General features: G+C 34.3%; 1 protein-coding gene across 3 annotated transcripts in view; it reads right to left on the reverse strand.

The window, feature by feature from the left end:
- Positions 1 to 14,128, reverse strand: part of C15H1orf185 (chromosome 15 C1orf185 homolog) — a 33,289-nt gene extending 19,161 nt beyond the window's left edge. The window contains exons 1-2 of one of the 3 annotated variants that reach the window (XR_007402347.1): positions 13,179 to 14,128; positions 2,168 to 2,273 (exon numbers count right to left, since the gene is read on the reverse strand). Coding sequence is in view for 2 of the 3 variants with exons in the window: in XM_025420118.3 (XP_025275903.3) it covers positions 2,168 to 2,273; positions 13,179 to 13,266 (194 nt within the window). In the remaining variant the exon portion in view is untranslated. Of the gene's footprint in view, positions 1 to 2,167; positions 2,274 to 13,046 lie in introns of all 3 variants that reach the window. The other 2 variants (XM_025420118.3, XM_025420119.3) reach the window with 2 other exon arrangements.
- Positions 14,129 to 18,800: the final 4,672 nt, after the last annotated feature.

Genomic DNA, 18,800 nt, shown 5'->3' on the forward strand with positions numbered 1-18,800 from the left:
AGATCAACTACTCAGCTGCTCATGGTAGAAATGGAGGTGTTAGTATTAATTCTGCCATTTCACTTATCTTTCCTTACTGAATCCAATCCATCAACAAGCCCTGCTAACTTTACCTGCAAAACACACCCTAAATCCAATCTCTTCTTTTCATCTCTTTTACTTCCATATTAGTCCAAGACACTATCATCTCTGACCTGGACTATGTAACAGCCTCCTAACATTCCCTGCTTTCACTCTTGCTCAACTAAAATTCAGGCTTCACAGAGAAGTGGGGAAAATCTTTTAAAAAATATGAATTAGAACTCTCATAGATTGCTGGTGGGAGTACGTTGGGAGTACCCATGTTGGAAAACTGTTTAGCAATTTGCTACAAAGTTAACCATATGATCAGCAATTCTACTCTTAGGTATTTACCCAAGAGAAGTGAAAGCACATGTACAAAAAGATTTATATAAGAACATTCATAGCAGCCTTACTCCTAATAACTAAAAACTGAAAATGACCCAACTGTCCTTTAAAAGAATAAACTGAGGTATATTTATACAATGAATAAAAATCAATAAAAAGAATGAAATAGAGATAAATACAATGACATGAATGAATCTAAAAATATTATGTTAAGTCAAAAAAGCAGACATAAAAAAGTCCATATGGTTCCATTTACATGAAATTCAAGACTACGCAAAATTAATCTATCGTAATAAAAATCAGAATAAAGATTGCCTCTGAGTGGGAGGTAGGGAGTGATGCCTGGAAAGGAGCATGAGGAAACTTTCCAGGGTGATGGAAAATTGTATACCTTGACTGGGGTTGTGATTACATGGGAATATATTTGCTGAAATTCATCATCGTACATTTAAAATCTATGTACTTTATTGCATATTAATTATATATCAAATTTTAAAGTGTTATAAAAATGCAAATCCCCAATGGGTGATGATATAGTATCCTTAAAAGGGAGATAATATTACTGCTACCTCATGGGGTGGTTATGAAGTCTAAATGAGATCATATATAAAGCACTTAGAATAGTGCCTAGTATGTAGTAGTAAGTACTCAATATTAATTGATAATTAATATAATTATCATAATATTAGGATAATGATTACCCTACTTTAAACTTTATAATGGCATAAATAATGAAATCCAAAGTCTACATTCTAGCCTACAACATCCTATGTGATCTGGCCCTATCTACATCTTCAATCTCTTCATTATTTCCCTCACTCACTACACTCTATATACACTAGCTTTCTTTCTTTTTACTGAACAATACCACGAACATTCCCATGTGGGGATCTTTGCTATCCCCTTCAGCTTAGAGAGCTCTTTGACAAAGTCTTCACATGTTTTGCTCCTTCTTTTAACTCTGATCTTGGATTAAATACTGCCCGCTTGAAGAGACATTCTTCGACCACTTTATTTTTCATTATCTGTCTCCTCCCAGTGGCACTGCCAGTCTATGAACAGAAACCCTGTCTGACTTGTTCACAGTTGTATCCTTGGTACCTAGAACAATGGCAGGCACCAATAAATATTTGTTAAAAAGAATGAATAAGTGAATAACTTCCAGTTTTCGGACTTGTGCAAGTGAACAGATATTATGTATTCATTTGCTGAGATAAGGGAATACTGGAGGAGTGTGTGCAAGAACATGTTACAATTTACATTTTTAAACACCAAACAAAACAATACTGAACTAAATAATCAAAACCACCAAATTTAGGGTTTTCTGTCCCTGGCAAAAGACTATATTTAGACTATACCAGAGCATTTTGTCAGCTCTTCTCTTGAGTATCTCCTAAAGAAAGAGAGTCTATCTCTGTAATGTTTTTAACCTCTAAATTAAAAATAAAAAAATTTAAAAATTTCTAGCCTTATAATTTGAATTCATGTCTTCCAGAGAATAAAATATATCTCATTAATCCTTAAAATTGTAATGCATGAATATTGCTATTACACTACTCAAGTAGACTATTATACTAGTAGGAGTTATCTTTCCAGGCTATTTTAAACATGTAAAGCTTTTCCTCCTCAATCAAAGGGTCTATAACCAAACCTCAAATTATAGAAACAATGCTGTTATAGTTATTTAATACCAAGTGAAAAAGGCTTTCATTTGAATTTTAAAAAGGAAAAAAAAGTTAAACATTCTAACAAACCTTACCTTCGTTTGCAAATCAGAAACCACAAAGCTGATGCCAAAGCAAAGAAACCAATTCCCAAAGTAACAGCACCAGCAGCCAGAAAATAAGTTAAGTGGTTAAAAAAACCTATACAAATAAATTATAAAAGATTATTTCATGCATGTATCTTCACTCTCAAGGTAAAATTAAGTGACATAATAATTTAAATGATATTACATAGCGTAGTGTTAAGACTAGAAAGTTGGGAGACCCGAATTCTAGGGTCCTGTGCAATTCTAACAAATTTTAAGACTCTGAATTTGAGAATTACACAGGGCCTCATGGAGATTAGGGATCTGACCCTGCCTAGATTTGATACCTAGCTTTTGTTTATTTTTGTACAGCTGTCACCTCTTTTTTTCTTATCTAGCTTTCTCCTTTCCCAGTCTACCTCTAAATTCTTATTTTTCCAGTATCATTCTTCACAGTCCTTCAACAGAAGACACTTTTCATTTTAAAATTTGTATTGTCAATCACTATAAGAAGGCAGATGGAAGGTAATAAAGAATATAAGGAACTTTAAAATATTTTAGACATCTTTGTTTTATCTCTATTTTATCCCAGGAACAATAGATAATCATGGCCAAAAGCTAAATAGAAGTAGTATAAAATAACAGCATATCACATCACAGGTTTATAATTAGAAAAGCCTATAGGAACTATATGGTATAACTTCTTCATTTTACAGATAATAAAATTGAGGTCTAGGTAAGAGAAGCACTTGAACTAAGATTAGGCAGCAGATTAAAGCCAGTCCTCTTTTTTTTCTATTATCTTTTCCCTACTACCAATCATCATTAATACTTGTATGTATTGAAAAGAATTAAAATCTTTAAAAAAAATAAAGGATGCAAGAGGTAGTTATAGTCAAATTGGTCAAGTACTCCATAAGATTCTGAAATGTGATACCTAACCATTAAGCAGGCTGTAGGAAGCTTTCAAAGAAAGCTGTATAGAACATGAAGGGCCTTGAAACAATTTAGGAGTACAGCTGACCCTTAAACAATATGAGGATTAGGGGTGCCAACCTGTGCAGCTATATATCCACATAGAACTTTTGACTCCCTCAAAACTTAACTACTTACATATATACATATATAAACAGTAGCCTACTGTTGACTGGAAGCCTTACCAATAACATAAATAGTCGAGTAACACATATTTTGCAGTCTTACAATAAATAAGCTAGAGAAAAGAAAATGTTATTAAGAAAATCATAGGAAGGAGAAAATACATTAATAGTCCTGTACTATATTGAAAATCATCCACATATAAGTGGACCTGCACAGTTCAAACCCATGTTATTTAAGGGTCAATTGCATATTACCTGGAAAAAAAGGGTTTAAAATGATTACCACAGGGGAGGTGGGGGGGGGATGGGTTAAATAGATAATAGGGATTAAAGAGGGGGCTTGTGATGAGCACCAGGTGTTGCATAGAAATGCTGAATCCTAAATTGTACACTTGAAACTAATATTACACTATATGTTAACTAATGAATTTAAATAAAATGTTAAAAAATAAAACTAATGGGAGATTTTTATATATGAACATATTATAAGTTCCACTAAAAATATAACGATAAAAACTTTGTTGTTCCCATACTTTTGTTGTTTCCTAAGTAATTTCCAGCTTCCAAGATGGTGCCTCTCAAATCTTAGTTTTCTTTGGGTTCAGAAAATGTCTACATTTGGGAATTATACAAAAAGGTATAGAAGGCTATTAATCAAAGTGATACTTATAATACAAAAAAAAAAAAAACCCTCTAAGTGCACATTAGAAAGGCAACTAAATAGGTAATGATGATGTCACATATGAAAAATATCATATTCTTTAATTATTTAGTGCAGAGTTTCTCAACTTCAATATCATTGATCTTCTGGATCAGATAATTTGTTGTAGGAACTGTCTTGTGCATTGTACCAAAGATGTCTCCAGGCAAATGTATTTTGAGGGGCAAAATGCCCCCAGTTGAGAATCACTGGCATCGTTGTATAATGAAATATCAGATAGTGTTCATTGATAAAAGCAAGATAAGTAGGGCACCTGGGTGGCTTAGTCAGTTAAGCATCTGCCTTTGGCTCAGGTCATGATCCCAGGGTCCTGGGATCAAGCCCCACAAGGAGCTCCCTGCCTAGCAAGGAGTCTGCCTTTCCTCTCCCTTTTGCCCCACCCTGGGCTTGTGTGCTCTCTTTTGCTCTCTCTCTCAAATACATCAAGCAAGCAAGATACATAAAATATGTATTCTTAAAAGTTTAAAAAGACATAGTTCTACTCAAATATAAGATAAAAATTTCTAGGGGCACCTGGCCAGCTCAGTTGGAAGAGCATGTGACTCTTGATCTCAGGGTCATAAATCTGAGCCCTCACATAGGGTGCAACAATTACTTAAATAAAACTTTGGGCGAAAAAAGAGAAAGATTTCTATGGACAAAAAAATAAAATAAAATAAAAGCAACAGATAAATAAGTAGAGGCTAAAACCACAGGCATATGAAGCACTGAGATCTGGAAGCGAGAATTAGCTAGAAGCAGAGAATATCACTGAGACAAGACCTTGACCGAATCATCCTCTGGTGCTGTGAATGACTCTACTACATTAACAAAAGCTCTGAGGGAAGGGGTTCCAGAACCACTAATAGGAGACTAAGACAGAATCTTGGAAAATTAAAAATTCAAAAATTTTAAGATAAATTCATCGAACACAATTAATGAGATGAAAGATAACACTGAGAAACTCATCTAATTACTGTGGGACCCAGGAAACTGAACAAAATCCCCTACCCCTGGACAAGCAGAGCAGTACTGGCTCTATTTCGGGCTCTACCCGCCTTGTGCTGACCTGCTCATTACTTAGGGCACTGCCCCGCCCTAGTCAAAGACCAGGACATACCCTAACCGGAAATCCGGCTCAGAGGACCAGCATGACTGTGAAACTTTCTGCGTATCCCATTGGCCACTGGCCCCTATAAAGTTGCTAAGCCTCTTAGTCTCAGGGTCCAAGTCCCTGCTTCGCTGTGTCGGGTATAGTTGGACCCAGGCTCGAGCTTGTAAATAAACCCTCGTGTGATTGCATCGGTGTCGGCTCCTTGGCGGTTTCTCCAATTCGCGATCTTGGGCACAACAATTACATAAAGAAATGAAAAATATAAGGAAATTGTGAGACTTAGAGAAAATTAAGAGTATATAATGTAAAAGTAACAGAGATTCCAAAAGAAAAAATAGTAGCAGAGAAGCAATATTCAGAGAAATAATCTAAGAAGGATTTTACTTTAATTTTAAAAAAATTTATATAGTAAAATTCATGTGTGTGTATTTGTGTGCAATTCTGTTAAGTTTTGACAAATACAAAAAATATTTGTCACAGCACCATAACCAAGTTATGTGACACTTCCATCGCCTCCCAAAATTCCCTCAAAATTGCCTCTTAGTGGTCAAGTTCTAATTACTGGCAACCATTGTTTATTTTCCATCCCTATTCTCCATCCTTATACTTTTGCCTCTTCCAGGATTTCATATATAAATGGAATCATACAGCATATGGCCTTTTGAATCTGGCTTTTTTCACTCAGTGTAATGCATCTGACATTCACCCACATTGTAGCATGTATCAATAATTTTTTTTTAAGATTTTTAAATTTATTTATTCAGAGAGAGAGAGGGAGAGAGGCAGAGACACAGGCAGAGGGAGAAGCAGGCTCCATGCAGGAAGCCTGACATGGGACTTGATCCCGTGTCTCCAGGATCACACACCGGGCTGCAGGCAGCACTAAACCGCTGCGCCACCGGGGCTGCCCAATAATTTGTTTCTTTTTATTGCTGAGTAACATTCCATTTTACAGATGTACCATTTGGTTGTTTCCAGTTTGGGGCTGTTAGATTAAAGCTGCTATACATTTGCATAAAGGTGTTTGTTTGAACATAAATTTTTATTTCAGTAGGGTCATATAGCAAATGCATATTTAAATGTGTAAGAACCTGCCAAATTGCTTTCCAAAGTGTCTGTACCATCTTGCTTTCCCACCAGCATTATATGACAGTGCCACTTGCTCTGTATCACTGCCACCACTTGGTTACTGTTAGTTTTATTTCAGCCATTCTAACATGTACAATGTTATCTCACTGTGGTTTTAATTTGTATTTCCTTAATGAATAATGATTTTGAGCATCTTTGCATGTGCTTATTTGCCACCCATATATCTTCTTTAGTGAAGTATTTGTTTAAATCTTTGCTGATCTTTTAGACTTCAAGTCCTCGGTCAGATACGTGATTTGGAAATATTCTCATCACATCTATGGCTTGTCTTTTCAATTATCTTAAGAGTGTCTTTCATAGAGCAAAACTTTCAAATTTTGGTGATGTCTAATTTATTAACTTTTTGCTTATAGAGATTATGCTATGGTCCTATCTGAGAAGAACTCTTTGCCTAACCCAAGCCAGAAGTTTTCTCCTATGTTTTCCTATAAATGATTTATAGTTTCATGTTTTACATTTAATTTATGATTCATTTAGAATTATTTTTTTACATAAGGTATAAGGCATAGGTCCTTTTTTTTCTCTGTGGATATGTATACCCAGTGGTTCCAATACCATATGTTGAAAAGATTATCCTTTCTACACTGAGTTGCCTTTGCACCCTTGTCAAAAATCAAGTAGCTATATTTGTGTCCATCTATTTCTGGAATCTCTATTCTGTCCCCTTGATATATATTGTCTATCCTTTTGCCAACAACAACAACAACAACTAAATTCATGTTGTAAATACTACATGCCAGGCACTGTTCAATGTATTATATATTTAAACTCATTTAATTCTCACAACAACTTGGGAGTTAAGTACTTAAAATTTCCTCATTTTACAGATGCAGAAACAGATGAGGCAAAATAAGGTTAAGGAACTTGCTTGAAGGCACACAACCGCTAAGTGAGGGAAAGATAGTAATCTAAATATTGCTAAGGTCCTGCGTTATCTAGATTGGGTGGAGAATAGAGACCCTAATATCTTTAGATTTGTTAGAAAAAAGTCAGTTAAGTATTTAAGGATATCATAAAGAAGAATATCTAAATGGCCAATAAACATATGAAAATTTCATTAACAATCAGGGAATTACCAATTAAACCATAATGAGATAATAACAACTACTCTATATGAGCCTAAAATGAAAAGGACAGAAAATGTCAAGTGTTGCCAAGGAGGCAGAAAAACCAACCTGAATTCTCATTCACTGTTGGTGTGAATATGGTTTTGTACAATACTTTGGAAAATTGTTTGGCTCTATTATTAAACCTGAACATATGCATGACCCAACAATTTTTAGACATATACCAAAATGAAACACACACACACATATATACATTCAGAAAAATATGTATTAGAGTGTTTATAGTACCATTATTTGAAAGAGCCACAAATTGGAAACTGCACTAATACCCATCAATTTTTGAATGGATAAATTTTAAAAACTGAATTAAGAAAACAAAATATCCTATAAATGGGAAAGAATAGGCTACAATTATATACAATTATGCACAACAAAATAGATAAATTTCATAAATAATGGTGGGCAAAAGAAGGCCAAAATAAAATTCAAACACAGTTATCTGGGGAATTTAGGAATGCTGATAATGTTCTGTTTCTTGAGCAGAGTGTTAGTCACATAGATGTGTTCAGTGAAAATTCATCAAGGTTATGAATAATGAATATGATTTATGAATAAACTATATATATATCAGCATGAAGAGAACTGAAAATGTAATGTTCAGTGCAAAAAGCAATTCCCATAAATCTGTATTCAATTATTCCAATTATGTACTGTCCATGTATGCACATTAAAAGAAAACACAAAATAATACTATTTTTAAAAAACATTAATACAAGTATTAAAATACATTAAATTCATGATATTTGTTGTGTCTGGAGAAGGGATGAGAGGAATGAGACTCTGGATGGAACATAAACTTAGACTTTATCTGTAATGTTTTATTTCTTTAAAATATTAAATATCTGAAGCTTATATGACCAAAAAATATGTATTTAGTGTTTGTTATCCTTTGTCCTTTTCCTTTTTTTCACTATTCTGTTTTCCAAAAAATTTTAAATATATATATAAATAATACAAATTCACTTTTGTGAAGAAAGGAGGAAGGAAGGAAGGAGAGAAATATTTGTATAAGGAAAATAATCAACAGTGGTTATCCCTAGGGTAAGGGCTTATAGTTACAATTCTCTACTCTAAACCATTGTGTGTGTGTGTGTGTGTGTGTGTATTTTCTACCATGAGTGTCTTAGAAAAACCAAAAAAAATTTTTTTGAAGCTTCCTATATAATGATACTTTACTTAGATGCTAGAAGTCTCTTTCTAGAACTTTCTTTATTGTTATCCCTATGACTATAGCCCACTTAACTTTCTCTTACTAAAGATCTCTGCCCTCCTCTTTATCTTTTTTTTTTTTTCTTTTCAAATCTCCATTAGGGAAGAAAATGGGTGTGATTAGGACAGCATCATAGTCCCTGGTTCAAATAGGTCATTTACATCTCAGGGAAGTCCCGATGAGGTATAAAGAATCTAAAAGTTTCCAAACCAATTTACCAAAAGAAAGACAAATTATATATTTGTTAATACCTTTAACAAGTCACATGTTCTCTGTAAAATGAAAAGACTGGACTTTGTAATCATTAAGATCCCCTCCTTAAAGTTTTAGTCAATATACATATTTTTAAAAAACATTATATGCAAAAATAGTATTTTTACTTTCTTGATTCTGCTTTTAAGTGTTTTGTCTAAAGTAATGAGTCCATTGGGGTGACTCAGTTGGCTGGGCAGTAGGCTCTTGATTTCAGCTCTGGTCAAGATCTCAGAGTCCTGAGATTGAGCCCTGCTCAGTGGGGAGTCTGCTTGAGGATTCTTTCTCTCTCTCTCCCTCTCCCCCTGCTCATGTGTGCCCTCTCTCTAAATAAATAAATAAATGATTCTTCACTTTCAGCAGGTACTCTATCATATCACCTGTTTCTTTGTCTTTAATAATTACTACTGTAAATAATTTTTTTTTTTTTTTTGTAAATAATTTTCTTTACTGGTTGTCTATTCTGTCTTCCTCTACCAGAAGATAAGTCTTTTTCATTATGGTATTCTTAGAGTTTAGAATAATGACTGCTTACTTGAGAAGTGATTGAATATTCAATAAATGAATGACGGGCACTGTGCTAAATGCTAGTATTACAAAAATTAATAAAATAAGTATGTTGTTTATAAGCATGTAATAGTATAAGTATGTATATAGGAACGTTATACATGTAAAAAGGAATAAATGCAATTAAAAAGTATATAGGTGTTTTTTTATATATATAGGTGTTTTAATGGAAGAAATAAGTACAAAATGTGGACACAAGTACATCTATAGAAAGGGTAAATTTTAAAAAGCTCCATAATTTAGTTAAACACTGCCTGAGAACTTTCTATTGCCAAATCTTTGTCAAGAATTGGTGATTGACTGTTGGTGGGAATGTGAACTGGTCCAGCCATTCTGGAAAACTGCATGGAGTTAAAAATAGAACTATCCTATGACCCAGCAATTGCACTACTGGGGATTTACCCCAAAGATACGGATGCAGTGAAATGGTAGGACACCTGCTCCCCAATTTTATAGCAGCAATGTCCACAATAGCCAAACTGTGGAAGGATCCTCGGTGTCCATCGACAGATGAATGGATAAAGAAGATGTGGTCTATATACACAATGGAATATTACTCAGCCATTAGAAACGACAAATACCCACCATTTGCTTCGACTTGGATAGAACTGGAGGGTATTATGCTGAGTGAAGTAAGTCAATTGGAGAAGGACAAACATTATATGGTCTCATTCATTTGGGGAATATAAAAAATAGTGAAAGGGAATAAAGGGGAAAGGAGAGAAAATGAGTGGGAAATATCAGTGAGGGTGACAAAACATGAGAGACTCCTAACTCTGGGAAACGAACAAGGGGTAGTGGAAGGGGAGGTGGGTGGGGTGTTGGGGTGACAGGGTGACTGGGTCACTGTGGGGGGCACTTGACAGGATGAGCATTGGATGTTATGCTATATGTTGGCAAATAGAACTCCAATAAAAAATATACAAAAAACTGGTGATTGAAAGATGAAACACATGATCATGGAGTTTATAATCTGTAGTAAACAAGACATTTAATTGGATATATTCATTAAAATATTCCAAGTGCTATAATAATGACCTTTGACAGTGCTAAGATAACAGAGGCAGTTTGATCAACTGCAGGTAGAGTCCTAGAGATAATACCTGAGCTGAATCTTACAGAATGAGTAAGAGAAGCTAGGCAAGAACATTAAGTCTTAAATCAGGTTATGATTCTTCAATCTTAAAATAAATAACGGTGGCACCCTCCAGCTTATAGTTCAGTTGATCTTTTGTTTTGTTTTTACCATTTGCAGCCTAAACTTTTAAAATGAGAATTTCAACTTCTTCATGTCTATTTCCAAGGTCATTAATAACTTCATTAACATAAAAATTAAAAGGTCACTATTGGCCACTCTTTTGCCTTGGCATCAGTAAACTATATTCACTTAGTTTTTCTTCCATTTATATATCTATACCTTTATTGACTTTGTAGGTCTCTCTTTGTTAGTTCATCTATCCTTTAACAGGTCTCTATATCTAATATATTCTTCATATTAATATAAAGGATATATGTTTATATAGCTATAACTGCATATATTTACATATATATATATATCCTTTAACATATCTAAATCTAGACAGGTATGCAGGCAGATACATAGAGGTATTTAGAGGATATAGATAGATATTAATGTTACCTATAAACACCTATATCTATATTTTTTCCCAGAATTACTAGGTACTTTTTTTTTAATTACTAGGTACTTATACCAGGAGTGTTTTCAGATTATTTTTTGCAATTATTCCAGCACTACAAGTTCTGTTTTATTCTTTGAGTATTCGCAAATTACCTGTTTATTATACTTTTTAAGTTTTGACAGATTTCAGTCTCAAGTTTACTCCAATTCAACAAAAATCTTTCTTTTTAAATATTTTATTTATTTATTTATTTATTTGAGAGAGGTGAGCAAGTTGGGGAAGAACAGAGGGGGAGGGAGAAGGAGGAAAAATAGTCTCAAGCAGACTCTGTGCTTGTGAAGCCCCATGTGGGACATAATCTCATGATCCTGAGATCATGATGTAAGTGAATACCAAGTTGGTCACAACTGACTGTGCCATCCAGGTACCCCATCAAGAAAAAAATCTTTTGAGCACCAAATATGTGTAGAATACTGTTTCAGACACCAAGTGAGGGATAAAGAGCTATTTAAATAAGAATGAATCCTTGCCTTGAAGGCGTAAAAATCTATAATTTGATATAAATAAGGCTCATATGCAACCAGTATAAAAAGTTGACCATACATTTTTTGTTTTTGTTTTATATATATATATATATATATGTATTATTTTTTATTAAAGTTCAATTTGCCGGGATCCCTGGGTGGCGCAGCGGTTTGGCGCTTGCCTTTGGCCCAGGGCGCGGTCCTGGAGACCCGGGATCGAATCCCACGTCGGGCTCCCGGTGCATGGAGCCTGCTTCTCCCTCTGCCTGTGTCTCTGCCTCTCTCTCTCTCTCTCTCACTGTGTGCCTATCATAAATAAATAAAAGTTTAAAAAAAAAAAAAAAAAAAAAAAAAAAAAAAAAAGTTCAATTTGCCAACATATAGTATAACACCCAGTGCTCATCCCATCAAGTGCTCTCCTCAGTGCCCATCACCCAGTCACCTCACCCCCCCGCCCACCTCCCCTTCCACTATCCCTTGTTCATTTCCCAGAGTTAGGAGAGTCTCATGTTTTGTCATCCTAATTTTTCCCACTCATTTTTATTTGGTATTTGTTCTAAGTGGTTAAAAGAATAACTAGACCTGTCCTGTGAATATGGAAAAGTTACTGTGCTAATGGGACTTTAATGTTCTTATTTGAAAAATGGGAGTCATACTATCTATCTTACACAATTAGGATTAGAAATAAATGAGATAATATTGGAAGGATTTAATAACAACAACAAAAAAACAGGAATACATCTCAAACTTAACATGCATATACCAGGCCATAAAGCAAGATTCAACAAGTTTTGTAGAATCATTATTACACATACCACATTCTCTAAGAATAATACAATTAATTTTGAAATTAATAACAATATATACCCTGAGAAAAGCTCCCATACTTGTGGCAATTTAAACTCACATTATAAATAACTCATGCATTAATGAAGAAATCAGTGGAAGTTGAAAATACATAGAGGTAATAATAATGATATATGTACAAATACTTGTAGCAACAGAGCTGGAGCTAGATTCAAGGAAAATGTATGGCTCTAATCACATATATTAGAAAAGGAAGCTGAAAGATAACAAGCTTATTATCCAAATTATAAGTTGAAAAAGACCAGCAAAATAAGCCCAAGTAATATAATGAAAATAATGAACAGAAGTTAATGGGATAAAACTAAGATTTTTGGTAAAGACTAATAAGATTGACAAATCTCTAGTTAGATTAATAACCAAGTAAAAAAAGGTATAGTAAACAATATTTAAAATGAAGAAAGAGAACATAATTACAATTACATCAGAGATTAAAATAAGAACATACTTTGAAAAATTTTCTAATACATTTTAAAACTTACACAAAGTTATATGTACCTAAAAAGTGACTTACAAAAAGTGACTCAAGAAGTAACAGAAAACCTAAATGAACATGTATCCATTAAACTGAATCAGCAGTTACAAAATTTCCCCCAAAGAAAACAGCAGGCCCCAATAACTTTACAATTTCTACTGTATACCCATGATGCAAGTATTTCTTATCTTATACAAGCTCTTCCAAAAAATAGAAAGAGATTGCTCGTTGTTTGTCCAAATACATTTTCCTCTTCTTCCCAGGCAAAAGCTAGACTACATGTCCCAGCTTCCCATACCATTAGGTGAAGCCATATGACAGAGTTCTAACCAATGGAATTTGAATGGAAGTGATGTCATAAAAACCTCTTGAGAACCCCTCTCCATGTTCTTTCTCCCTTTAGGCTTGACTGGGATGGAAATTATCCCCAGGGAACTTTGGAGCCATAAGTCCTCATGGATCTAATTAACATTTATAGAGCACTCAACACAAATAAAATGAAAACACAACCTATCAGGATTTGTGGGATACCTCTAAAGCACAATTTAGAGGAAAACTTACACCAAAAAAACTGCAATATTAGGGGGAAAACATGTGAAAAACCTTAAAAACTAAAGTAAAGCAGATTAAGCCCAAAGTAAACAGAAGAAAGAGTATTAAAAACTAAAGTGAAAACCAATGGAGTAGAAAACAGAAAACAATCCAGATGGTAAAGAACTAGTAATAGATATGCAAAAGATAAAGAGAAAGGAATCCAAGTACATCACTAAAGAAAGTCAGCAAACCATGGAAGAGAGGAGAATAAAGGATCTAGGAAATCTAGAGAAACCATAAAATAATTAAAAAATGGCAATAAATACATATCTATCAATAGTTACTTTGAATGCAAATGGACTAACTGTTCCAATCAAAAGACACGGGGTAAAAGAGTAGATTAAAGAAACAAGATACCCCCCCCCCAAATGCTGCCTACAAGAGACTCATTTGAGACCGAAAGACACCTGAAGATTGAAAGTGCAGAGATGAAGAAACATTCATCATACAAAGGAGTCAAAAGAAAGAGTAGCAAGACTTATACTGGACAAAATAGACTTTAAAACAAAAACTATAACAAGAGACAAAGAACGGTATATAATAATAAACAGAACAATCAATTAAGAAGATATAACAATTGTAAATATTTACATATCCAATATGGGAGTACCCAAATACATAAAATAGTTAATAGCAAACATAAAGAATCAACAGTAATACAATAATAGTAGGGAACTTTAACACCCCACTTACATTGATAGACAAATTATTCAAACAAAATAAACAAGGAGACAGTGACTTTGAATGACACACTGGACCTGATGGAGTTAACAGATATATTCAGAACATTCCATCCTAAAGCAGAATACACATTATTTTCAAGTACACATGGAACATTCCCCAGATGAGATCACATATTAGGCGACTAAATAAGTCTCAAAACTGAAAAAAATCAAAGTCATACCATGTATTTTTTTTTTTACCGCAATGCTATGAAACTAGGAAAACCATGGAGAAATCTAGGAAGACCACAAACACATGGAGGTTAAATAACATGCTACTAAACAATGAATGTGTCAACCACAACATAAAAAAAGAAATAAAAAATTACATGGAAACAAGTTAAAATGAAAACACAGCAATCCAAAATCTTTGGGATGCAGCAAAAGCAGTTCTAAGGGGGAAGTTAATAGCAATACAGGCCTACCTCAACAGGAAAGAAAATTTTCAAATAAACAACCTAACTTTATGTCTAAAGGATCTAAAAAACAAACAAACAAACAAACAAACAAACAAAACTCAAACCCAGGAAAAAGAAAGATATAATAATATTAGGCAGAAATTAGTGATATAGAAACTAAAAAATCAATAGAACAGATCAATAAAACCAGGAATTGGTTCTTTGAAAAGATCAACAAAATTGATAAACCTTTAGCCAGGCTTATCAAAAAAGAGAGGGAGAGAGAGAGAGAGAGAGAGAGAGAGAGAGAGAGAGAAAGCATGAGAGAACCCAAATAAAATCACTAACAAAAGGAGAAATAATAACCAACATCACAGAAATACAATTATAATAGAATATTATGAAAACCTATATGCCAAGAAACTGAACAACTCAGACAAAATGGATAAATTCTTAGAAGCATACAACCTATCAAAACTAAGCAGGATGAAATAGAAAATGTAAATAGATCTATTACCAACAATGAAATTGAATCCATAATCAAAATATTCCCAAAAAATAAAGGACCAGGATTGGACAGCTTCACAGGTGAATGTTGCCAAACATTTAAAGAGAGCTAATACCTATTCTTTTCAAACTCTTCCAACAAGTAAAAAGGAAGGAAAACTTCCAAATTCTATGAGGCCAGCATTACCTAATACCAAAACCAGATAAAGACACCACAAAATAAAGAGCAGTGAACACAGATGCAAAAATCTCAACAAAATATTAGTAAACAGAATCCAACAATACATTTAAAAAATCATTTATAATAATCAAGTGGAATTTACTCTGGCAATGCAATGGTGGTACAATATTGATAAAACAATCAATGTAATATGCCACATCAATAAGAGAAAGAACATGTCCACAATAGCCAAACTGTGGAAGGATCCTCGGTGCCCATCGACAGATGAATGGATAAAGAAGATGTGGTTTATGTATACAATGGAATATTAGAAACAACAAATACCCACCATTTGCTTCAATGTGGATGGAACTGGAGGGTATTATGCTGAGTGAAGTAAGTCAATTGGAGAAGGACAAACATTATATGTTCTCATTCATTTGGGGAATATAAATAATAGTGAAAGGGAATAGAAGGGAAGGGAGAAGAAATGTGTGGGAAATATCAGAAAGGGAGACAGAACATAAAGACTCCTAACTCTGGGAAACGAACTAGGGGTGGTGGAAGGGGAGGAGGGCGAGGGGTGGGGGTGAATGGGTGACGGGCACTGAGGGGGGCACTTGACGGGATGAGCACTGGGTGTTATTCTGTATGTTGGTAAATTGAACACCAATAAAAAATAAATTTATTAAAAAAATAAGAGAAAGGACAAAAAAACAGGATCATTTCTTTGTTAAGTTTTTATTTGTATTTCAGTTAGTTAACATACAGTTTAATATTAGTTTCAGGTGTACAACATAGTGTTTCAACACTTCCATATAATAACCGGTGCTCCTTACAACAAGTGCACTCCTTAATCCCCATCATCTATTTAACCCTCCCTCCTACCCACCTCCATTCCGGTAACCATCACTTTGTTCTTTATAGTTAACAGTCTATTTCTTAGTTTGTCTCTCTCTCTTTCCCTTCCCTTGGTTGATTTGTCTCTTAAATTCCACACATTTGTGAAATCATTTGGTTTTTATCTTTATTTGACCTATTTCACTTATTATAATGCTCTCTAGCTCCATTTATGTCATTACAAATGACAAGAGTTCATTCTTTTTTATGGCTGAATAATATTTCATTATATGTGCATATGTATACATACATACATATATACATATATATACACATACATACTAGTTTTTCTTTATCCATTAATCAGTCAATGGACACTTGAGCTGTTTCCATAATTTGGCTGTTGTAGATAGCTGCTATAAATATCACGGTGCATCCCTGTGAACACATTTAATGCAATCCCTATCAAAATACCAACAACATTTTTCACAGACCCAGAACAAACTATCCTAAAATTTGTATGGAGTCACAGAAGACCTCAAATAACAAAAGCAATTTCGAGAAAAAAAAGCAAGACTAGAGGCATCACAATTATATTATAAAGCCATAGTGATTTGAACAGTATGGTACTAGCATAAAAACAGACACACTGGTCAATAGAAAGAGACTAGAAAACCCAGAGTAGAAAACCCAGAAATAAACTCACAATTATATGATCAATTAATCTTTAACAAAGAAGGAATGAATATACAACAAACAAAAGGGACAATCTCACAACAAATGGTGCTGGAAAAACTGGACAGCCACATGCAAAAGAATGAAGCTGGATCACTTCCTTTGACAGATACAAAAATAGATTCAAAATGGATTAAAGACCTATATGTGAGACCTGAAACCATAAAAATTCTAGAAGAGAGCACAGGCTCTCTGACATTGGATCTAAGCAGTATTTTTCTAGATATGTCTCCTGAGGCAAGGGAAATAAAAGAAAAAACAAACTATTGTGATTATATCAAAATAAAAAGTTTCTGCACAGTGAAGGAAACAATCAACAAAACTAAAAGGCAACCTAGGGAATGGGAAAAGATCACTTGCAAATGATATATCTGATAAAGGGTTAGTGTCTAAAATATATAAAGAACTATAACAACTCAATACCCTAAAACCAAATAATCCAATTAAAAATGTGTAGAAGACATGAACAGACATTTCTCCAAAGAAGACATCCAGATGGCCATCAGACACATGAAAAGATGCTCCACACTACTGATCCTCAGGGAAATGCAAATCAAAACCACAATGAGATATCACCTCACACTTGTCAGAATGGCTAAACATAAAACACAAGAAATAAATATTGGCAAGGATGTGGAGAAAAAGGAACCCTCTTGTACTGTTGATAGTAATGCAAACTGGTGCAGCCACTGTGGAAAACTGTATGCAGTTTCCTCAAAAAGTTAAAAATAGAACTACCCTTTGATCCAGTGTTGTACTACTGGTTATTATTTACTCCCAAAACACAAAAACACTAATTAAAACAGAAAGATGCATCCCCATGTTTATTGCAGCAGTAGTTTCAGTAGACAAACTATGGAAGCAGTCAAATGTTCATCGATAGCTGCGTGAATGAACAAGATGTGGTATACCAACAGAAACATGAAAACATGCTCAATATCAATCATCATCAGGGAAATGTGTATCAAAGCCACAATGAGACATCACCTCATACCTGTTATAATCACTAACATTAAAAAGAAACAACAAATGTTGGCAAAGATATGGAGAGAAAGGAACGCTGGTGAACCGCTGGTGGGAAAGTAAATTGGTAAAACCACTGTAGAAAACAGAATGGTGGATCCTCAAAAAATTACAAATAGAATGACCATACATTCCCATACTTCCACTATTGGCTGTTTACCCAGAGAAAATGAAAACACTAATTCCAGAATATGTGTGTACCCCTAGGTTTATTTCAGCATGATTTACATGGAAGCAATCTAAGTACCCGTGAGTAAATGAATGGATAAGTAAAATGTGGTGTACATGCACACAATGGAATGTTACACAGCCATAAAGGGGATGAGATTATGCCACCTGAGACAACATGGATGGACCTAAAGGTTATTGTGCTAGGGGTGGGGCCAGATGGCAGGGGAGTTGGGTCCTCAACCCTGGGTGGCTCAGCTGTTTAGCACCTGCCTTGGGCTCAGGGTGTGATCCTGGAGTCCCGGGATCGAGTCCCTCCCCGCGTGGAGCCTGCTTCTCCCTCTGCCTGTGTCTCTGCCTCTCTTTCTCTGTCTCTCATGAATAAATAAATAAAATCTTTTAAAAAATCATTAATTATTACAATTAAAATTATTTCATAAAATTTTAGAATTAGAAATGCCATTGGAAAAAAATGCATCTCTTGGTACATGCTAAAGAATGTAATAAGAGTATACAATGGAATATTACTCAGCCATTAGAAATGACAAATACCCACCATTTGCTTCAACGTGGATGGAACTGGAGGGTATTATGCTGAGTGAAGTAAGTCAATAAGAGGACAAACATTTTATGGTCTCATTCATTTGGGGAATATAAAAAATAGTGACAGGGAATAAAGGGGAAAGGAGAAAAAATGAGTGGGAAATATCAGAAAGGGAGACAGAACATGAGAGACTCCTAACTCTGGGAAACGAACTAGGGGTGGTGGAAGG

The sequence above is a fragment of the Canis lupus genome, chromosome 15 (genome assembly GCF_003254725.2).
Source record: "Canis lupus dingo isolate Sandy chromosome 15, ASM325472v2, whole genome shotgun sequence".
Classification (NCBI taxonomy): domain Eukaryota; kingdom Metazoa; phylum Chordata; class Mammalia; order Carnivora; family Canidae; genus Canis; species Canis lupus.